General features: G+C 30.1%; 4 protein-coding genes across 4 annotated transcripts; 2 read left to right on the forward strand and 2 right to left on the reverse strand.

Annotated features, from left to right (window-relative positions):
- Positions 1-1,230: 1,230 nt before the first annotated feature.
- Positions 1,231-5,899, reverse strand: LOC132945701 (uncharacterized). Its single transcript, XM_061015462.1, has 12 exons — positions 5,683-5,899; positions 4,838-4,894; positions 4,690-4,752; positions 4,540-4,611; positions 4,418-4,480; positions 4,280-4,351; positions 4,158-4,220; positions 4,008-4,079; positions 3,876-3,938; positions 3,405-3,640; positions 2,246-3,360; positions 1,231-2,179 (listed from the first exon to the last, which is right to left on the reverse strand). The coding sequence occupies exons 1-12, from the start codon at positions 5,897-5,899 to the stop codon at positions 1,231-1,233; spliced, it is 3,042 nt and encodes a 1,013-aa protein (XP_060871445.1).
- A 3,358-nt stretch (positions 5,900-9,257) lies between these two features.
- On the forward strand, positions 9,258-12,393 carry LOC132945297 (protein spartin). Its single transcript, XM_061014999.1, has 6 exons — positions 9,258-9,712; positions 9,950-10,080; positions 10,139-10,458; positions 10,539-11,009; positions 11,096-11,348; positions 11,407-12,393. The coding sequence occupies exons 1-6, from the start codon at positions 9,596-9,598 to the stop codon at positions 11,564-11,566; spliced, it is 1,452 nt and encodes a 483-aa protein (XP_060870982.1). The 5' UTR covers positions 9,258-9,595; the 3' UTR covers positions 11,567-12,393.
- LOC132945298 (uncharacterized protein C15orf61 homolog) lies at positions 12,273-13,832 on the reverse strand. The gene is made up of 2 exons (XM_061015000.1): positions 13,266-13,832; positions 12,273-12,475 (listed from the first exon to the last, which is right to left on the reverse strand). Exons 1-2 carry the CDS (start codon positions 13,564-13,566, stop codon positions 12,336-12,338), a joined length of 441 nt encoding a protein of 146 aa, XP_060870983.1. The 5' UTR covers positions 13,567-13,832; the 3' UTR covers positions 12,273-12,335.
- Positions 13,833-18,892: 5,060 nt separating this feature from the next.
- Positions 18,893-22,757, forward strand: LOC132945398 (PHAF1 protein CG7083). The gene is made up of 9 exons (XM_061015127.1): positions 18,893-19,368; positions 19,999-20,081; positions 20,147-20,230; positions 20,294-20,337; positions 20,441-20,600; positions 20,662-20,896; positions 20,959-21,164; positions 21,235-21,317; positions 21,378-22,757. The coding sequence occupies exons 1-9, from the start codon at positions 19,305-19,307 to the stop codon at positions 21,691-21,693; spliced, it is 1,275 nt and encodes a 424-aa protein (XP_060871110.1). The 5' UTR covers positions 18,893-19,304; the 3' UTR covers positions 21,694-22,757.
- Positions 22,758-24,452: the final 1,695 nt, after the last annotated feature.

Genomic DNA, 24,452 nt, shown 5'->3' on the forward strand with positions numbered 1-24,452 from the left:
TTATTGTTAAACGTTATCGAGATTGCTAACGCGATTTTGCTTTTTGTTGAAAATTTATAAAAATTAAAAATATATTATGATAGATATATTTCAATAATATCTATTCCATAGATATTGTATCTTTTCTATTCTTCAGTATAACCACAGATTATATTAATTATATAACGTTTTCGTCCTTTAATGCATTCAAACGACGCGTCCGGCCAATAATGGCAGCGCCATCTACCTCTATAACTTTTTACCTTTCTCGACGAACACGTGAAAAACGTATATTACCTATCATAAACCTATCATTACGAGTCGATGAGAAAAATGAGAATGACCCATGACTCTCCTATAGTCTTATAATCATTACTCATTGCTATTAAACATATGCAACTAGTTTTCGTCAAGATATTACCAGAAACATGGTATTTATTAATTATTGATATAAATCAATAATATTATCATAGTACCTACTATGGTCACCAAAACTAAAATGTATATTCATATTATATTATATAGGTAACAGAAACACCAAACTGTAAAAACACTGGAAAAGCTAATTATTTTGATATTTTAGTAAAACAGTAAGCAATTTTGACATAAAATAACAGTTCCACCATTGTTGATAGTCACCACCATTGTGTTCAAATTATTTTTTTATTAATTATTAATATATTTTAAAATTGTATTACCGTTCAATATTTACGGACGAATAGATATCCAAAAAAATGTATTTATACACACAATTTCATTATACACTTATATCACGGGATGTTTTGGATGGACAACCTAACGAACACCACCACTTTTATTGGTTGTTGGGCCAAAGAACATCAACGATTCGATATTTTTGTACCAGTCAGTGGCGCACACTCAAAAATAAACAGGGGTAGCATATTGAATGGAAAAATACCACCCACCCACCAATTCACTTTCAAAAACAGACCCGCAGGGGCTTCGCCCCCACACCCCTTAGGTAGTATTGTATAACTTTCTTCATAAATATTACTATAGTATTAAGAAGTAATAATAAATATAAAATTGAATAAAAAATGCAATTATTTTTTTTTATTTAATCTTCAACAACTAAATATTAAAGTATTGAACGCTAATTTAAAAAAGATATATTATGTTCTCTGCTAATTACTAAATATAATTATATTTTAATACATATTTAATACAAATGTTTCCTATAAATACAATTTATGCACACTGGGACTAGGTTACATACTGTTGTATAACAAATTAATATAATAAAGCTTTTTGCAACAAGCTGCTGTTATTGGCAAATGTGTTAATAACAGTGTCTGAGTCAATTTTAATGTCATTTTCACATGAAAGTACCATTAAATTTTCAAGGCGACCTTCAGTCATGGTACTGCGTAGTTTATTTTTGATTATTGTTAGTTTGGAAAAAGTTCTTTCTGGTGTAGTACTAGCAACAGGTAATGTTACAGCAATTTTCAAAGCTATGCTTAGGACAGGAAATACAGACTGTAAACCACTTATTTTAACAACCTTCAATACTGTTGATAAACTGCATCCATTTAAAGGAAGCTTGGGGATAGTAAAATCTTCTACTGTGTTCTGAGAATCTTCCAAGTCGCTTTGTAAATGGTCAATAGATTCATCTTCGGTGTCTGATTGAGAATCATGAAGACGGGTTGGAATTAGCTTAACTTTTTCAAAATTAAAATAACATTTTATGAATTGTACATATTCTCTTTTTAAATCTTCCTTATCAACAAATTTACTATATGTATCAGAAAATACTTTAAATGCATCAACTGGCAATTTATTGAGATCATTAGATATTTCTTCCATGCGACGTCGAGAAAATAATGACAGATCCTTAAATAAACCACTGGATATTTCATTGAACCTTTCTTTTATCTGAGTAATAGCTGTATCAAATGCTATAAAATATGTTTTAATTTTATAATTTTGCAATGGGTCTTCAATAACTTCGTCTACAGCTATTTCGTCAGCTTTACGTGGTACCCGTCTAATCCGATTATGTGGAATCGGCTTAAAATCTTCACATTCGTTAATTGAAAACTTTTTGAACTCTTCGACTTGGTTAAGGACAGTGGAAAATTCTATGTCACTTCTACATGTTTCTAAGTGTTGTATTTTTTCTTTAACTAGATCAATAACTCCGATAAGATCTATGTCTTTGGCCTGCAGCATTTTACTGAGAGGAGTGATAATTTGAAACATTTTTTTGTATGTGATGGCTGTGGTTAAAAATTTATCACACATGATATTTTCTTTTAAACTCCGAGCCTGATGAGCACCTTTGCGATCACTTGAACATTCATTATTTTGGATATTTTGTAAGGTATCACATAAAGCATCAAACGTGTCTAAAACAGTATTGAGCGCATGATCATGGGACCACCAACGAGTAGTTTTTACTCTCTTGAAGCGTCGTTTACGTTGTGTACTTCCATATATTTTTTCTTGAAATTCATCAAATAAGGCCACTCGTTTCTTACTTGAGCATATAAAATCATAAATAGATTCTAAAATCCCGAACATATCAACTGCATTGGGTGAACAGCTTACCGCATCAATAACAACTAAATTAAGCCGATGTGCATAGCACCAAACAAAAACTGCAGCCGGATTAGAACGTTTAATTATGGCCTGAAGTCCATTATATGCACCACGCATATTACTTGCACCATCGAAGGACTGTCCAACCAAGTATTGCTTCCAATCTAAAGAATATATAGCACATATTTGTTCTACTATTTCAAATATATTTTGTGCCGAAGTATTTGCACATTCTTTCATACTGATTAACCTTTCATGGGCTTCGGCAGTCTCATCATGAATGTAGCGAATCACAAAGGAGAGCTGCTCTTTTCTAGAATTATCAAATGTACTGTCTAATGTTATACTGAAAAACTTAGCACACTTAATTTGTTTTAGAATGACACCACGAGTGTATCCAGCCATTGCGTCAATGAGTTCATTTTGCCTTCTCCACGATATGAAATCATATTTTGTTTTTTTTTTTAAACGTTGGCCAGCTATATATGATCCAAGAACAGGGTGATACTTTCCCAATAAACAAACCAAATCTTTAAAATTTCCACGTAAATTGGTCTCCCAATTTTCTCTGTGACCTCTTAGAGCCAAAGAGTGTTGAGCAAGGTAGAGAATTATGTCAATAATTGCTGTGACAATTAGACGGTTCGTAGCAACAAATGTGTTCCTTGCTCTAAGAATTGAAGGTTGAAGAGGCACACACTGATCTTCTAATTTTAATTTAAGAGAAGCTTCAACATGAAAGGAAGAAGTCTCATGCATAATTAGTCTCTGTGTTGCCTTGCTCCATGTGCCAAACCCTGTCGTGACCCAAACAGACTGCTTATCATTTCCAATTAAAATACAATATAAACAAAATATACGGTCTGTACTGCACGAATATGAAAGCCATTCTCTTGAGCTGGTAGTGCCTCAGGTAATGTTTTTTTATACCACGAAGGAAGAAAACTCCTATTGTTTCGCATAGGAAAACAGTTCTTGGACATATCCTCTTTCTGAGGCTGATGAGGACCCCAGCTAAGAATTAATTTTCTTTTTTCATAAGAAAATGGTCCAGATGCAATTATTTTTATAGGATCTTTTTCTTCGATACCAACTTCTAAAAATGAGAAAAATTGTATATATTTTTACAATGGTATAAAAGTTGATATCTAATCCGGACTATTATAAGCAATTAAGTTACTAGAGAAATGACGTACGAAAAGAAAAGATTATTTATTGCGTTAAAACCTGGTACTTATAATTAATTTTTTCCTCGGGGAAAGAAAATTAATAGCAAAGAAATTAATTTATATAATATTAACTTAACATATAGTAATAAAATATTAATTTACCTTTTGCAACAGAAATAGTAAGAGACTGGTCTTCATTAGAAATTTTGCAAGCTTTTTCACTTCCTATTTAACAAACAAATAAAAATTAAATCAACATTTTTATAAAGTATATATAAAATCAAATTAAATTACCTTCTAAATCATCAACTGCAGAAATGTGATCTTCATTGACAACAATGTCATTTAAACTTGTTGTACCTAAACCTAATAACACATTAACACAACATAATATAAAATAAATATAAATAAAAAGTAAAATAAAATAGTTGAATAAAAATTAACCTGATGATTTAGCAAGTTCAGAGATCTGGTCTTCGTTAGATATACCACATGCTTTATCAGTTCCTATTAAACAAGCAAATTTAAAATTATTATAAGTTGTATATAAAATCAAATTAAATTACCTTCTAAATCATCAACTCCAGAAATGTGATCTTCATTGACATTGACAACAATGTCATTTAAACTTGTTGTACCTAATAACACATTAACACAACATAATATAAAATAAATATAAATAAAATAGTTGAATAAAAATTAACCTGATGATTTAGCAAGTTCAGAGATCTGGTCTTCGTTAGATATACCACATGCTTTATCAGTTCCTATTAAACAAGCAAATTTAAAATTATTATAAGTTGTATATAAAATCAAATTAAATTACCTTCTAAATCATCAACTCCAGAAATGTGATCTTCATTGACATTGACAACAATGTCATTTAAACTTGTTGTACCTAATAACACATTAACACAACATAATATAAAATAAATATAAATAAAAAGTAAAATAAAATAGTTGAATAAAAATTAACCTGATGATTTAGCAAGTTCAGAGATCTGGTCTTCGTTAGATATACCACATGCTTTATCAGTTCCTATTAAACAAGCAAATTGTTTTTGCTAACATAAAAACACTAATAATTTTATTTCAATTCTTACAAAAAAAAAAAAACTACCTACCTTTTAAATCATTGACTTTGCGGTTTTGATTAAAAATATTGTGCAAATTTGATTTTCCTATTTAACATATAAAAATTAATGTAAAAATGTGTATCTAACTGGTGTGGGCCTTTTTGGCATGTGTATTAAAAGTAGGTAATATATATTATATTAGGTATATATATCATAAAATTTCAATAATTAAGCCAAATAGAGGTTAGACCTACATGACAAATAAGTTAGTTTTTTTTTAATTTAAATTTTGTTAATTTAATATTGTTTTTAATATCAAAATTCATAAACAGCAGATTTCATATAATGAAATTTGAAATGTGGTAATATTTATACATTCACATAGGCATCTATAACGTTATAAAGTATAAAAAGGTGGGTAAGTGGATTCTCTCTGCTGTACAGTAGGTTACAAGTGGGTCACTGTAAAGGATGGTGTTAAATTTGAATTCAATGATATAATATCATTGTATAAGAAAAACGATTCTGAGCGAAAACAGTCTGTCAGTCTATGATATTACTAAGTATATTTGATAATATTATTGTGAAAAAAGTAATTTATATACAGGATGTCCCAGGTCTATTTGACTAATGCAATAACTTTATTAACTTTATTAACTTTATTCAATATTTTTAAGTTTTTTTTTTTTAATGATTTGTAGAGCCCTGCGCTATAATTTGTATATCTTATATTCGGTACGACGGTACTACGAATTACACACACTAATGTTCATTTATTTTCAACACATTCACAAGACCCAATAGACCCATATAAACTGAAATATAAAACGCATAGTTTTTACTCCCTAGAATGGATTACGCTCTAGCCCCCTTAAATTTAATTAAATACTTACTCTTTTGCAATGATGTTCCATCAAGTCCATCAAACACTGTAGAATTATCTCTTTTTCTTGAAAAATAATTGGTTAAATTATTGCATGTTTTTGAGATTTTTAGTCTCTCTTCTGATTTACAGGACGAAATATGTCGCTTCCAATTCGTTTCATTTAAGTTCAACTTTTTTTTACCGCATGAACACAACAAGTCTAAACCAATATTTGAATTCGGCATTTTGTAGGAAGTTAAAAATATTGTAATTGTTTACTAGTGCACCATGCCACTATAATAAATATTAATGAAAAACAATAACTCACAACACTATAACACAGAAAATAGTAATAACTAATGTCTAATAGTAATAACGTAGCTGTGCGAGCTGTGTGAATGCCAATTATATGTCTCGTCTCTCGTGTCGTCGTCATTCCATCGATATACGTTATACAAAATTATTAGTGTGAATTAAATATAAATCCAGTTTGGAAAATTTCATAGCTGGAGCGCCTGGTGCGTATAGCTGTATCTATAGTAATAGTACCATTTGTTTATAAATAGAAGTCGGACGGTGGTGGAAGATGCTCGTTTCATAATTTACAATATATATATATTATTATGTTGTTCATCGAAAATAGAAATATAATCCAGACATTTATACGATTATACGAATCATTGATTTAATAATTAATTTATATATTATAAAATTAATATTTAAATTATAAAATCTTTGATCAGTAATCAATGGTAATAACTAATAAATAATACAAATTAAAATATTTTATAATTTTAACAAATCGTTCACCTTCACCTTTATGCATTAGAATTTAGCACAGAGTCACAAACTACAAACAAATTAATTTATTGATTCCGACGTATTCCCACCTCGCGCGGTAGGAATGCCTATCCCGAATACCGATTTGATTGTAATTTGTATTTTGTAACATCGTGAAAACATGCCACCATGAGAATCTATTCTACGATGTTATGGATGATAAAATACTCATTAGTAGGTATTTAGTCAGTTACCTACTTACCTCTTATATTGGCTTTTACTCTAATGGCCATAGCCTATATTATTTAAATATTTTTATACATAGTAGAATATTGTTACTTTGTGGATATTTTAGTAGCTTGGGGACACTTACCCACGGCACCCACCCACCCACCAAAAAAATCAGGGGTAGCAGCTGCTACCCTTGAACCCTCCAGTGTGCGCCACTGGTACCAGTATTTCACGAAGTTCGTCACCAGCGAAGACCAATATCAAGATTGACGTAGTCCGTACGTTTGGTTGCCCGTCACAGTAAAATTACGGCGTAGATTATGTACTATTGTCTATTGGACACTGCCACAGTTCGGACTATATCTTATTCCTCGGTATATAACTGTATAAATCGTTCAAGACAATTCAATACCGACCGTTTTAAGGAGTACAATATAAGCAATTTTCGATGGGATTGCGCGTAGGTCGAAAAAATACGTTCATACTGGGTATATTTTTTTTTTTAATAATAAGTGGATCATTAGTGTAAATTGAAAAAATCGTTTTAATTCTTCGGACTAATAAGTAAGGTATTACATAATATTTAACTGGAATTTTAATTTATATTCAAATTATAATTTATAAAAATATTCAACTAATGTACACAGGTACCTTCAAAATTAAAGTGTTGGGGAATAATGGAAGTAGGTATCTAAAGTATAAAAGTTTTAAATTTACTTATTTATATTCACTCACCATTTGATTTAAAAAACTTCATTATATTATTATACACACAATATTATTAAAAAAAATGCTTTAATAATTGTTTTCAATTTTTCATTCATTGTAAATTTGGGTATATTTCTGTTTACCGTACACCCTTTTTTGGTGGTTGTTTTTGTGTTGCATAAAAACTTATTTTATCCAATTTTTAACAATCAACGAGTACGGATAGTTTAAATACTGATTTAAACAAAATGGATTATCCATAATATTTTCGGATCATACCTAAGATAAGTCTATATTATAGTCCGCATCCGGACCGCAGAAACGTTTTTTACGGCCCCCTATAATAACTGCGTAATTATAAAATATATAATATAGTTTTTACGTTATATTTTTATAATAAAATGACGTACACAAATATTTTCCGATATTGTGAGTATATGGTTATAAATCTTATCGTATCACTAATATATATCATATACGTGTCTCCTTCGCCGAGCGTTACGTTGAAAGCCAATAGGTGCAAAAAATAATTCATAGAAGTTGACTGATTATAGCTACGTTAGTAGCGTTAGACGCTCGCGCCGCTGCGTTAACGTATGTCAAAAAAACGATATCTAAGAATTTCCAAAGTACATTTTATTATGATTTAGTATGATTATTATTAATTGTTAATGTGTGAAAAAACTAAAAAGTCATTGGGTATGTAAATGTGTCTTGGACCGTGCCACCGTGGGAAGTTTGGTAAGTTTCAAAACGGACCCCCGTAGAAATTAGTTGGTGACCCCTGCAGGTCTAGAATGTAGATAGATAGCCGATTGGTAATCGGAAAAAAAAAGTTTAGTGATTGTTAATTGACTTTTTCCTAGTGCGAGGCCTTTTATAGCCGTAAGTCATAACATAAGAAAGAGTCGTGATTAATATAGTAGGTATATTGTTAATTGCATTATTATAACAATTATATAGATACACGTGAATTTATTATTTTAGACTTTTTCAATTAATTGACTTTTCCTAGTATGGGACCTTTTTTATCGGGACTTTTTTCCTAGTGTGGGACAGTTTTCAGTGAGTAAGTAGATTATATTATAACGACGATGGGATAAAATCGTTTGAATGGGTTAGCAATTTAACATTAGACTAACCATTAAATATTCATTGTGAAATTAATGTAAATTAATGTAAAACCAGAAGACGTAATAGATTTGTTTACTAAATAACATTCTAGGCGTTTACAATTCTGTTTATAATTACTAACTGTAGGTAAGTACAATTTTTTTTGTATACTTACAAATGTTTTTAATTTTATACTAATACAACTAGGCTAACCTACCTACTCTGATATATTTTATACTAGTGATACACGTATATTTATTGTTCATTATAATTAATAAATTATACATTTATAGGTACCTACTACCTACAACCTACTGATATTTGTTTTTACTTTTTGTTGTAAATAATATGTATTTAATTTTTTTTTTTTAATATTGCCCATCTCCCTATCGAAAAAAACAACTAAATCCCGTCACCGTAGCAGTTAAATGGGTTGCTCCGTATAAATCCTAATATTATAAGTAAATGGTATATTACTATATTATGTAGGAAGGTACTTTAAAAATTAAAGTTACAACAGTGTAGAACACTGAACAGAAGTCTGTACCGATGTCCGATGTGGTTATAAACGTATAAAACTATAAAATACATAAGTAATATATTATTATAATTAGGTACATTAGTTCATTAAACGATGAGGCGTTTTTCTATTAATGTACCAACGTCAATGTGCAAAAATGACACTGCGGCGGCATGGGTGATGACTGATGAGTCATACAATAACAATAATAAGCAATAATAACATTATTCAAATATTTGATGATAGCCAAGTTGTTATTATGTGTTTCAGTCTTCAGTGTTCATCCCACGTCAGGCTACGACTCGCGCCCAATCACGCGTTATCACTGACAGGATAAGACATTTCAAATTTCGATTTTCAGCGTTTTCCGTCCGTGCGAGGTCAAGGAACGCGAACCGAGTCATTACGAAACATTTCACAATATTCGATCTGCTGTGATAACGTCGCTTTCATTTCTAGTCGTTGTAGTCGTGAGCATAACTCGTAACAACCGTAAGTCAGTTGTCACTTGTCTTGAATCCTGACCACAACGACAATCGACGCCGATATTTTTGAATTTTGTTTTGTGCTTGGCTCAACTCCCGGAAAAATGGCCGGTCCTGGTGAAACCGCCGAACTCTACGGTCGCGTGAAAGCCGCCACGGACAAGTTTTTCGTCACTCTGCGCGAAGCCAGGAATCTTGAGTCTCAAGGCAAAACGAATCTGGTTAGTCCGTAGTTATTATAATAATAATAAGCTCAGTAGTGTATCTGGGATTTTTTCAAGGGGGAATGGGTGGGATATAAAATGTTTAATAGACATTCAGTATACACGTATTATATTCATATTAATATACACATGTTGTATTGTGTACAAAATTTGGTCTCCAGGGGGGACATAACCCCATATCCCCCCTGTAGATACGCCACTGTTAGAACTGTACTTACTGATATCTGTTTGTAGGCTTTGCTGGAGTACGAACAGTGTCTGAACATCATCGACAATGTCTTCTCGGTTCCACTGACTCATCCGACCGACCTGAGTCTTGAATGGACAGAGGTTGACAACATACTACAGTACTTGAAAACCGAAAAGTAAGTGTACAAAAAAAATCACAATTTATATTGTACTGTAACGACATGTTTGTTTCAGAAAAGAGATTTTAAACCGTATCGTTGAGCTGCAAAGGGATAGTGGTTCTAACATGGCCGCTGACTGCAGGCCAATGCAAAGTCCTCCATCATATCAAGAAGCCACACGTTCGGACGAAGAACAATCTTATATTTCAGAACCTCCAGTCTCGTACAACCAGTTATCAGCAATGCTCAATGACTTACGTGTCGACATTGAACAGAGTTCAATGGCAATCCTATTAGTTAGCTGTGATAATTCGCAAGTATTTTTCATTGCCGCTGATGGTCAAGTAACATCGCCATCAGAGAAATCAAATGTTAAAATTTTTATGCTCGAAGGTAACTTATTAAATTTTATTTAACTTAATTATTTTTATGTCTTAACTTATTTGAGAATATTATAACACTATTTTATTTAGGTACAAATGCAGAAAGCACACGGCGATATTTCCTTTGTATTGAGGATATTTACTATCCACTTGTCGCCAATGGTTCACCATGTCTTCGAACAGAGTTTGGGGCATTTTTGTTTCCTGATATTGAAAATAGAGACTCAGCTATTGGTGTGTTGGTTCTTCCAGAACATTTGGAACTTTTCACAGATGTATTAGAAGATATACTTAAAAAATCATTGAGAAAAGAGTCTGAAAAGGCCCGAGAAAAAGGTCACAACATCTCAGCACACATTGTTAAGGGAGCTACTTTTCTATCAAACGGATTAGTGAAGGGGGCTGAAAAAACAACAAATTTCATGAACAACTCCACTCCTGGTTTACTCAATTACATTAAACCTTCTCAAAGTGATACAAATGTCTGCTCTCCCATGAAAAAAGGTGTTAAAGTTGCTAAAAATGTGACGGGTACTGCTGCAGATGTAACATGTTATGTCGGTATGATATGATATGATATAATATAATATCAATTATCAAGACCAAGTTTCTTAATTTTAAATTAATATGAAAATGTTTTTATAAAGCTGGAAAAATAGGTACAGCGTCATGTGTTATTGGAAAATTTCTCGCACCACATGTTCATAAAGGCGGAACTAAGATTTTGACGGGTGTTACTAATATGGACAAAAATGAAGCTTCCCAGAAAATGACAAATGTATTTGATATAGCGGCTGGTGCAATTGAAGGTTTTAGCATCGTCTATGATGGACTTGAGAAATCTGGGATAATGCTGGGTAACAGTATTTCAAACAATACTGTTCTTATAGTTCATCACAAGTAAGCTAATATATTATAACTGTTGGAATTTTTACAATTTCAAAAAATATTTTTATAGATTTGGCAATAACGTTAGTGAAGTGACTCAGGACACATTTGAAACAGTTGGCCATGGGTTACGATTCACTAGAAGTGTTAAGGAGTTAGGTCCCAAAAATATTGTAAAATCTACTGTTAAAGAAACTGGACGTGCCATGATGGTACCAGAGAATGATTAGAATATTTTCTGTGACTATGGAACCTATAGGTATGAAACCTTTCTGTGATTAGCATTTTATATCTTTATTGTTGTTAATTTCATAATTTGATTATCAAATAATCAAAATTATTTTTATACAAAAATGTTACAAAAAAAAAATATGTTGGTGTGATAGATGTATTATTATAATTATTATTTTTAATGTTACTTCTTAAACAACAAATTTTTAGTAAATCTTATAAGTATATTGCTTATAAATCAAACTAGTGCAGATACTATGAATTATATTGTTGAAACTTTATAGTTTATACAATTTTATACCGGGTTTGGATTGTTACAAATATAATAATTGTTGGTTATTGGTAGATATTTTCATAAAATACATAAAATTAAAATGTTTATGAAAACTGTGTTCTTTTTTTCTTCGATATAACTTTTTTTTTAATATAGTAACAATAAATTATTAACCAGAGATGAATTTTATCTTGTTTACAATTTCATTATAGGTATGTTGTTATCATAATTTGTGTATGGGAGCACATTTTAACTTGATATTTTTTAAATTATGTTGTAACTTATAATATAGTTAATAATATAGGGGCTTATATTAATCACATTTCAAGCTATGTTTTTTTTTTCTGACAATATTTTCTACTATTATTTATATTATTTTCTAAACATTATTTATTATATATTTAACATTTAGATTAAATAACTCTAAATAATTTATAAAGTTACAACATTTATTTCAGTTTTGTCTAAAACATACTATCTATATTGAAATTGTTTTAATGTGTTGAACCCTTATCTTCTTTTAAAAGAAAATAAACATAAACATCTCCTTCAGGTGTCTTCACTATTTCTTTATATGAAATCATAAAAACAGCAGATAAACCATACAAAAGCCCATACAAAAGCAATGGTATACCTGAAAAATTACATTATTTATTAATAATAAAAAGTCTTAAAAAACCATTACATATTATAGATACATATTTTAAAACCAATACTATGGGTTATTTTTCAAATACTACATTTCTAGAATACAAATTCTTGCAAATTTTTAAACAATATTTTGAATAAAACCAGTTATTTGTATTAAATGCATGGAAAAACTAAATAGCATGCCTCATTTATAAGTAGCAAAATGTATTAAATTCAAATTGAAGAAATTAAGATGGTATTATTTATTGCAATTTCAATGGAATAATTTAATGATTAAAGTTCAATTGATAAAAATAATCTACATATTAGTATATTATAGTAAATTTAATTTTAATTTTAAGTTGAGCAACTTATAAAAGAGAAACGGGGAAACATTAATTTTCATAAAATAACATATTATAATCAATATTAATTACCTAATAATTAATCATGATCCACAATACTGCATTATATATTATGCATAATATTATGATGTATAAATGGAATACAATAAATAATTTCATAAAATGAATTGGATAAAAATTAAAAACCTACCAGTTATGCTTCTGAATTTTTTTCAATAAATTGTACTATGAATCACGCTAAATTATTATAGTGTTAACACAGAATATGTTATTCTGTGGTGTTAATATTCAAATTATTTGTTAAATATTATAAATACGACAAAAAATATAGTCTTGGGCTTTCGTGCAACAGTTTATTGCGAATCGCACATCACAAAAACGTCGTATAGGCCCTACAACCCTTAGTTCTCTAAACCGTCAGTCGCTCACCCAGGTTGACGATCTTTAAAATATTAAACAATCGGTCCTCTACTAGCAGGTCTTCGTATGGCCTTTTGGTGCAATGGTACTTTATGTATGGGAAACAGCCGGAACGTAAAATGTGATAGTTTGAGTCACCAGTTTTCCAATTGAAGTGCGACCGGCCCCTTTGGTCGTCGATCACCGAAGTGTATTTAATGAAAAATGAAGTCCACGGTGGCTCGTTAGTTTGTCGCAAATAATTCGTGAGCACGGTCGAGGCCTGAGGAAGCCGGTGCCGTCCGATCAAATTTTGAAAAACATTCGACATTTCAACATCGTCTTTCGTCACGGGACACGGACGAATGACGACCACTCATAACCGTCGTGATAACACTCCTAAACTAATGGTCAGATAGTGTGATACTGTGGACTGTGGTCTGTGATATGCAAAGATGCCGATCATTGATCAAGGTAGACCATCTTGGTGCCAATGTCCAAATAATCCGAATCACTGATATTCTCATGGGCCGAACATAGACCTTATATTTAGTACTAAGCATGATTTATTTTGTCATGGTACTAAGTATAAGGACCATGGGGCCGAACCACGATTAAAGACCACCATTTTATTATATGTGTTATCTATGATAGTCACAGACGCAGAATACATACCACAGAATAATTCTGTGTACACGATAGATAAGGAACTCCTATATAGTTTACATGGGAGTGAAGCTCAGCTGTGGACAGCTGCCCTTTTAGTCGGTTGGCAAACATTAAATGTAATTTTCATTCATTATGCAAAATGTATTAGGAATAACTTCGTTTTTAATGGTAAAATATGTAAAATGATTTATATAAAATATTCTTTTTTTAAACCATTGGTTTAAAAATAATAAATAACCATACAATTGCCAACCGACCTTGAAGCTTCAATTTATGGTGGGAGTTAGCTATCTAGTATATAGAAATCTGTGTATATATAGTACATAGACCAAGTGAAAATATCTAATTTGTCCAAACTTGAACTTCAAATAACTATAAAAATAACTGTGTTTATATATTATTTAGATATTTTTAGTTACAGTATGAACTATTAACGTGGAACCTTATTTTACACTTTTAATCCTTAATTATAAAAATTAAACATTTTATAAGTTTTTAAGTGCAAAATAATATGATACATTTTATCGATATTAGACCTTAATTTTAAATGCTTAAACAAAAATCTAATTAAAATCTATTAAAAAACTTCCAACTCAAAACCGTTTGCAAAAGTATATGATTTGTACGAATTTCGTCAAAATTCGAACTTCAGATGCACTTAAAAAATGATTGAGGATTAACGCTCAACTTTTTTTTAATGTCCACCGACAATAACATACGAGGGGTCGAAGAATCATGTATGACGTATCTCATTTTCAAGTTTTTAACCGACCGAACATGTTTTTACCGACATTAATTTAAAAAAAAGCTTGTATAATAATCGAAAGTTTCGTATGCCCATAAATAGCTCAACATGAATCAAAATATTTTGAAAATGTTATAGTATATATAGAAAATAATATAAACATTCAATGATAATGCCATGTATCTACAGACATTTTTTTTAGATTTAAACCAAAAATCAAAATCAATTTGGTCAAAAATTCCCGTTTTTCATTAATTTTTTTTTGTTTTTCCCACACTTTTGAAAACTACTGGCAGTTTTAAATGTTGAACTCCCGAATACACCAACTACCCACTAGATTCGCTTACCCATCGGAAAAGATACTGAAGTTGAAAATCGAAGCTTATATTGTTTCGACTACTTAAGTAGTATCGTCGCGTAAGTATTATCGTGTACACAAACAAAACATTTAAAAATAAACACTCGCTCCGCTCAGAATCTAAAAATAGTTCTGTTTTAATTGTGTGGTTTATTAGTGTAGGTCGAAAGCACGATTAAAAATATATCTTTAATCGTGGTCGATAGCGATCGGCGCATACGATAATACAGCAGAGTATTAGGTCTATTGGTTCATATTTTATCATATAATAATGTCAATCATCCATGACAAACGCCAATCATCATCATTCGTCGATTCACAATTCTAATAATTTCAATGAACAAAAAAAATATTAATACCTAAGCCAAAAATAAACGGACAAGTCGTTAAACAGTATTTTATTGTATACAAAATGTACTCGCATATTTTGTTCTGCTCAAGTTGTTTTGCTAAAATACAACGCTACCCCTCCACCACATGGTGCATAAAAGCATAAAAGCACAAAGTCCGGAATTCCTGCCTAGGGGCAGTGGCAGAATAATTCATTTTAAAAATGTCTATAAACTTGTGGACTAGTTTGTATGGTTAAATTTAGCATGCAACAAACAACTGGAATAATCTCAAAAACCAAAATACATTGCAGATCACAAAGATGTGTCGGGACAACTAGGTACAGTCGTAAAGTTAGCATTAGGAATACTATTTTCACTAAGTTTCGACCAAATAAAATATATGGGTCTAAAATTATATTCGATCAAAATGCATAACCAATAGGCAATAGCAATCTTACAATAATAACAAAAATATATTAAGATAGATGGTGCAACTATTGTATTTTTGCCTTCCACATTTCCTACTTTTCCGTGGGATTTTCCTAAAATTTTCTTTCATAAAAACCTTGTCCTGACAATTACGAACACAACAAAAATGAATCAGCCAAATCGGTCTCGTAGTTTCTGAGATTAGCTGTTTCAAAGTATATAAGTATAAAAGTAGTCGCCATTCAATTTTTTTTTTATTTATTTAACTATATAGTTGATTATTTTGTTAAATATTTTGTTAAAACGTTGACCACCATCTGGTGACCTACGTCAACCTAACCTGGCCTCTGAATAAGTGTATGAATGTACCAACTATATAATTTAATCTGAAGTTTTTTTATTGCTTCATAAAATGTGGTTGCCTGCGGGTTAACACATTTTCCTTCTAATTTTTTTTTCATAAATTTAACTCAATTGATTTTTTAATATAAATATTTTAAACTGTGTCAGCTATCTCGAGGAGACGTCTGAATCGTTCTTCAATAAGCTAATTATTGTGAGGTGATAATTTGGATTTAGGAATCTGGATATTGTAGACTGCAGTTTTTAGTATGCGTGTTCCTATTATTGTATAATTTTTTTAACATTTTCTTTTGCTTCTTAAAATGCATTTGCTATTATAACTGACTTATTTTGCAAGCTTTGATCACTCGGTACCATCTGCATAATCTTTCTTTGGTGAACTAATTACAATCAATAATTGACTCGTTGTGTTCAGAATAAATTTCAGATATACTCGTATTTGAATGTGTATATAATATACAATATATCATAATATGTCTCCGTTCACCGAGAAAATATGGTTCTTCCACGCATTCGAATGGATCTAAGAAATGAGAATTAGGTGGTTACGACGGGGTACGACCTGTTTTGGATTATGCTCAAGTGCTCAACCACTGCAGTCTGTCGCAAACGAAGTATATATACTTGCAATGAGCTGAAATGTAGTTTTTTTCTGTGTTTATTCATTGAAACGACTTCAAGGTCTTCGTTAATGTTTAACACAAGTGGGTAGTAGGGAGATTATGTGATCTATTTATCTATATGTATATAGATCACTATATGCATTATACTACCCCCTTCTCCAAGAGGAGACATTTGAGGTCTTCACTCCCAGTGGAGTGGGGCCTAGTTGGAAACCGCGGATGACGCAATCGCACGGAAAATGGCGACCGCGAAGAACCATATAAATATTGTTATTTGTTTGCACTTTGCTAAGAATCGATTGTATGAGTCGCATTCAACTGCGTGACCACTGACCACTGAGCTACTCTGGCCTCAAATGTAGTATATTTTGGACAATATTAAACACTTCAGTATTGTACTTATTTTGCCTATACAATTCGCCGGGAAACCCATTTTGTTTGTGTGAAAAATTTTAAACCATTAATAATATTATATTATTACCCACTATAATATTATAGTCTATTATATTATATTACCTGTAGGTGCTTCTCGGTGGATAGTATAATGACTAATGACAATGAATATTTTTTTTTTGCTCTCATTTTTAAGTTCATTATTTAAATATCTGTTTTTAGTATTAACTGCTATCTCTAACCAATAATCTCTGATGATCTTTTTATTACCTCTGCATTTAATTGTATTTAGTATTTTTGGTTTGTAATTCAAAATTGACTACAGTCTCCAATATCCAGCTTAAAAACAATATGATTTGGTTTGTTTTATATAATTAATTTATCTCCGATAGTCCGTGGAATTCTATGCATTTAATTTTTTGCATTCTTAAAAAATGTCAATTATTTTTATACATTTTCTAAATCATTGAAGCAATGGGTATAGAATATGACTTCTGACCATATTTTTTCACTTATTTTAATGTATACAATAGTTGAATAGTATTTTATTTGTACGGCGGGGCTCCCTTTTACATAATTTTTTTTTATACATTTAACTAGTTGATTAACTAGTATAGATTATTCAAATATTGACAACCTATTAACTTCTGAATACGTTTATATAGTTATTTAATGGATGACAGATTTTTTTATAATATTTTAATTTTAAAGCAAGTTATGAGCATTTTAAAAGAGTACCTAAATTGTTTGTATATTTTTAAATTTGTAATTTTTTTCGCTTTTTTCCGTTTAAGTACTGGGAGTTTTCAACTTTTACATCTCGGAAGTCTGCTCAGAATCTAAAATGATATTATTTATTAAATTCTATGATGTGAAACCAGAAACACAATTATGATAAATAATAAATTACAAATGTGATAATATTAGTAGGTATTAAATTGTCAATCTCCGCGTCAAGTTCAATATGATAAGCACAGTTATTACATTTACCCGAACGAAATATACTACAATAATCCCCCCCTAGGGGATAGTCAAAAGCTGCGATAGAATAGGCACGTTCAAGTTCGAAAAAGTCCAACCGTTGGTGAACGAAATCAACGGGCTCAAGAAGAACAAACACGACGCGAAACACAGGCCCAAGTCGTTGGAATAGGTAAGTGCAGTATTTCGTATTTTTTTTTTTCATCGATCTATACATTTTGAATAATTGGTGTAGAACTCATCGGCATTATAATATTATTCCTATAGTAGCATACCTCGACAGCTACATTATAACGATTGATGACAAAATAAATTGAAACTGCCTATATAGGTACTAGGTAGGTTAGTAGGTTACCTGCGACGACACGGAGTACGACGATTCGGCGATGAGGTGATATACATATATCTGACATACGTAATTTCAACTAATTTACTAATAAATACAATGTTGCATATTGTACGTTCTACACTTCTACGTTACAATTATTACTAAGTGGGATAGGTCTTAATTTATGTATCGTAAATTCGTAATAATAATAAATAATAATATAGTACACTATAGACCACGGTATATAATATATTATATACGACCGTGCTATAGTCGTCGTTAGTTGTACACCTTGATTACAAACAATAACAAAAACAACCGTTGTCTCTTCCACCACCCGCCGACCATGGTTCGTACGTCGTCCGCCGCCCGCACATCTACGCCGTGTTTAATGTTTATGATCCGTCAGCTGATTACCGACGACCATCGACTGATTACGCGACCGAGTTGTATAATATTATACGCTAAATAGGTATATGCCCGCCGTAGTAGCAGTTTGTGTTTTTTAATAGGCTATTTCGCAGTTAGCAGCAGCTGATTTATTTATACACGATAGAACTGTATAAAAATACGTTCGTGAATTCACGATCATTTCCTCGCGCTGTTGTAATATTATTAATAATAATCGTTCCGTCGTTTAAAGGCCAATCGGTCGTTTACGCAATTTTTTTTTATTTTCACTAATCTTTTTTGTTGTTGTCCAAACGGACTTCGTCGGCAATGCTCCTATGCCATTGCAATAACTCTCTCTTTCGGAGACTGACGTCCTTTTAGTGCGATCGTAGTGTTAGCGTTTATGGTTTTCTTTATTTACCTTAAACATTAGGTCATTTGGGCGTGAGAGAAAAATGTTAACGTTGGACGTCGTGCCCGAAAGGTCTCTGGGATGTGAACAATGGGAATTCGTCCTGGGTAAGTATCCACAATGATATTTTATTAGTTTCGTTCACCACTCACCACTAAGTCCTCAAAAATAAATCCTGGAGGACTGACATCTGTACACAGATATCGGACAGTTTGTTTTATTTAAATTGTTTATTGTAGCTTTTCAAAACATTACCTGCAATTGCGGTTAATATTTCCAAAATTATGTAGTTTTGATACCATTTAGAATGTGATAATTAAACAAAAGACTGTGTAGATTTCTGCATAGTATTGCATTACTATTACCCGTTGACAAAGAGATATTTATTATTCACTTCTGATTATTTCATCAAACAATTTATTTATAGGTATAATATAACTGGAAAATTAACTTATTTTTTTAAGTACAATAATATCTATTATATATTATTATTTAAACTTTCAACGGGTCTGTTTACTTTTTAAATGTTTTATTGGCATTCGAGCTCAATCAAATGATACAACTAGCCCAGAATTAATTTTTTTTTTTTCGAAAATTTGGAATCTTATTGGTTTTAATTATTATTAAATATATTACTGATTTATTTCTACAACTAATAAATCATAAAAAAATGTTTAGATTTAAAAAACATTATAATAAAATAACTACCTAATACCTAAATATGTTTTTGATGTTAGGTATGCATTTTTGTCAAGCTGTAGCAATAATTCAGTCTCAAGTTGGTATTATAAAAGGAGTTCAAGTTTTGTATAGTGATAAGGTAGGTATCTAATTTATATTAATTTTCTAATTTAAATTTTCTAATTTTTTCTTAAAATTATACAGAACCCTTTAGATATTGATCTCATATTAGACCTTCCTCAAGATGGTATTCGATTTATATTTCATCCTGTATTTCAACGTTTAAAGGTAAACTAATAAATAATGTCTTGATATATAACACTAGCCAATTTTGAATTATAACTTTTTTAGATGATTGAAATTGTTAACCTGAAAAATATTAAACTGAAATATTGGCAAGTATTCAACAGCATTCATAGTTATAAATATTTTTGTTAAAATTATATAAACTTAAATAAATTCCCTTTTATTATTTTTATAATTTTAATTTGTACATAGTGGTATGGTGTTCAATGCTCCAGAGGTGATGCCCACCATCCAACAAGTGGAACATACATTTGGTGCTACTCATCCTGGTGTTTTTGATGCTGAAAAACAAACATTTACATTAAACTTTCGAGGAATTTCATTTTGTTTTAATGTAGACTCTAAATTTCAGGTATAATTTATATTTTTACAAACAATTATAGTATAATTAACATTGTTATTTTATTTTTAAGGCTGGTAGTGCTCAGTGTGGGCTTGGATCTTTGCAGTTTGCTAGTGGAACATCCCCAAATGTCAGTCGTGTTATTATATTCTCTGGGAGTCCACTTCCTGGTCAAGATATTCTAAATATTCCATCACATCCTTTGTCTTGCTACAAAGGGTTGACTTATTTAGAACGATTAGAGGTTCAAAGAGATCTTAAAAATACCAAAGGATTTATGATACAATTATACTTGGAAGGCTCTGGTAATGTTAAATAAAATTATTGATTAGAATAGTCATTAATTTGAAATCAACTTATTATATAGGTTCAAATCGTGGTCGTAAAGTCACTTATAATCGTGAAATTAATTTTGGAATGTCGTGTCAAGATGTTACTTCTATGTTAGGCACCCCTTCGCAGATTTTTTATAAATCTGAGGACAAAATGAAAATACATTCACCAAATGTTCATAGACACATATCTGTTCCCAGAAGATCGGATTACTTTTTCAATTATTTTACCTTGGGTTTTGTTAGTATCTATTTAGTATAACATTTTTAATTAAAAAGATTAATTTAATATTTATAAAAATAATTTACAGGATATTCTTTTTGATGCCAAAACACACAAGATTAAAAAATTTATAGTGCATACCAATTTTCCTGGTCATTATAATTTCAATATGTAAGTATTTAATGTTTAAAATATTTTAGTGGTGATTTAACTAATGGTGGTTTTTTTTAGTTACCATAGATGTGAATTCAACATTGCTTTAACTTCAGAAAAATCAAAATTCAATTTGTCCAATGACTGTAAAAAATATGATAAAAAACCAAAGCCAATTACAGTGAATACTTTTACCAAATGGGACGAGATATCTGAAAGACTAAAACATAGTGAAAGGCCTGTTGTGTTAAATCGTGGATCATCTGAGAACTCTACAAATCCATTTGGATCAACATTTTGCTACGGTTACCAAGATATGGTGTTTGAAGTTATGCAAAATCAGCATATTGCTTCTATAACATTTTATAAAAGTGACATTGAAGATGATGTATGACGAAAATTAGTCGCCACATCCTACCCAGTGGCCTTAATGTGTTTTTATAACCAATCAGTCTCTTACCATGACTAACAGTATTTAAAAATTCAAAAAAATTAATGCATACCCAATCAGTGTACAAAAAAAAAACTTATTAAATTTAAATATCTATATATGTGTACACGATATGTAATCGTATGTGGCATATTTAGTTTGAGACTAAAACATATAATTTGAATGGTCCCATACAACAAGTTTAAAAAGTATGAAGTCAAGTTTCATTAAAAATAGAATGTTAAGGTTTTCCAAATATTTTGGGGAAAAAAAAAATGTGTTCAAATAGTTTTTAATTTAAAATATAATTTTATGTATATACTTAGCAATATATTTTTCTTGCTATAAAAGTTTGTTTAAAGTGTTCTTAATATTATATTTATTTATATGTGTAAGCACATCATTAATTGTTGTACAGTTAATTTAATTTACTAAAATTATATTTATTTATTTATATAGAAACTTGACAATTTTAATTACCACTGTCTAATTTATTTAGTTAATAATTATTTTCTATCTAATTTTATTTTAATATTTATTAATTTAGCCAAAACTACTTAAGTAGATAATTTAACATACATTTTAACAAGTGCGAAGTATGATCTCAAACAAAATAATGTCACATAAAAATATTTTTTGTTAGTAAGTGCAGGTTCCACATTTTTTTCATTCAAATTATACAACTAAAGTAATTGAGTGATCTACAGCTTTAACAAACTTATATTTATATATTTTAAATGTCCTAAATTATTCATTGTAATCGAATTTAGATAAAATTTGTTTCTCTAAAATATGTTCCCACAATCTCTAAATATATCAAAATCTTCAATGTTGTGATACCAATAGTACATGTAATTAAATTGTATAACTTTAAATTTACTTATATATATATATATATTTTTTTTTTATCAAATAGTATATTAGTTATTAGTAAACATTTTGTAAGACTTAAAATATGAACTATTCCAGGATTCGTTACCACAATACAGAGTATTTTTGATGTTTATAAAACATATACATTCCATTATTGATTTTTGTAACTCATTACTTGCATACGTTTTTTCCAGTAAACAATCAGCCGCGTTATTACTTATTATGTATTGAGGTAAATTTCATACATTTCTAGTGTTGGGGTAACAATATAATTCAAACATAAGTTATGATATAATAACTTCATTAAGTAACAGAATATTTTAATGTTACCTTCATAAAACCAGGAAATAACGATTATGATATCTAATATTTAAATTTGTTATTCCTATAATCAATTCTTAGAAGAAGAAAAAATGAATATTCCTAATAAAAAGTATATTTTTCAAAAAAATCAATATCTGTAGGTAATATTATTATATTGATTAGGTAACACCAATTTATAAGTCATAAATTATAAGCAAACAGCAATAATGCCGGATTCTCAATAATGTGTATACAATATGCGAACACAACATGGTGAAATGTGAACCTGGCTTATGTTTTTTTTTTCAGTGTACAACTAATATATTATAATATCAAATATTTTGCTGATTAATATATAATGGTAGTACGGTACTCAGGACAAAATAAACGTCGAAATAATAATACATTAAACAAAGCTCCAGCTCTAGGAAAATTAAGTCCCGGAATAAATTATCCAGAAGTACCTCATTTTAGATTCTGAGCGGAGCGAAAGAATGTATTGGTTTTACAATGATTTGTTTTTTTTCTGTCTGTCAGCAATATTTCGGATAGTAAGTATGCTTCGATTTTTGAGATCAGCAACTTTTCTGATAGAAAAGTGAACCCAGTTGGTACTTTTGGGAGGTCAAAGTTGAAAATTCGAGGTAGTTTTAGAAAGCGTCAAGAAAAACTACCGACAAATTACGAAAAACCGCTAAAAGTGGAGTTTTAATTTCTATCGATTTGTTTATCACCATAGCAACGAATAAAAAATAATAATATTATAAGGACTTTGCTAACCGCTCAGAATCGTCTTTCGTATACAATGGTTTATCATTGTACACAAATCCATTACAACTACTGTACAACAGAGCGGTACCCACTTGTCCACCTTTTTTGTCTTTATAATTAATTAGTAAAATACTTAAATATAGAAAGTAGTATAATAAACTTTGTGAAATTAATAATTATATCTACCAAATTAGGTATAAGTACTAGGGCGCAGTACTTTAAAAGTGGAGATCAGTTAATCTTAAAAGATATTTATTCTTTAAAAACATAATTTTGAAAAACGAAGTTTCACATATGTATGTTGAGCCAAAATACGTCAAAATATAACATAAAAATAAATAAAATATCCACGGAAAACCAGTATTAAAAAAGGTGGGTAAGTGATGTCGCTCTGCTGTACAGTAGGTGGGTCACTGTAATGGATGTTGTTAAATTTGAATTCAATGATATAATATCATTGTATAAGAAAAACGATTCTGAGCGAAAACGGTCAGTCAGCCTATGATATTACCAAGTATATTTGATGATATTATTGTGAATAAAGTAATTTATATATAACCTATTTACGTGGAGCCTTGTTTTCAATTTTCAATCCTTAGCTATAAAAGTTGGACATTTTATACATTTTTAACTACAAAATAATTATTAAATTATAAATTTGATAAATTTTGTCAACATTTGATCTTTAAATGATTATAAAAAAAAATTGTGCCTATGTATTTTTAATATTTTTCAACTACTATTAGAACGACATATCAGGAGCCTTATATTAAATT

This window comes from Metopolophium dirhodum, chromosome 5, assembly GCF_019925205.1.
Source record: "Metopolophium dirhodum isolate CAU chromosome 5, ASM1992520v1, whole genome shotgun sequence".
Classification (NCBI taxonomy): domain Eukaryota; kingdom Metazoa; phylum Arthropoda; class Insecta; order Hemiptera; family Aphididae; genus Metopolophium; species Metopolophium dirhodum.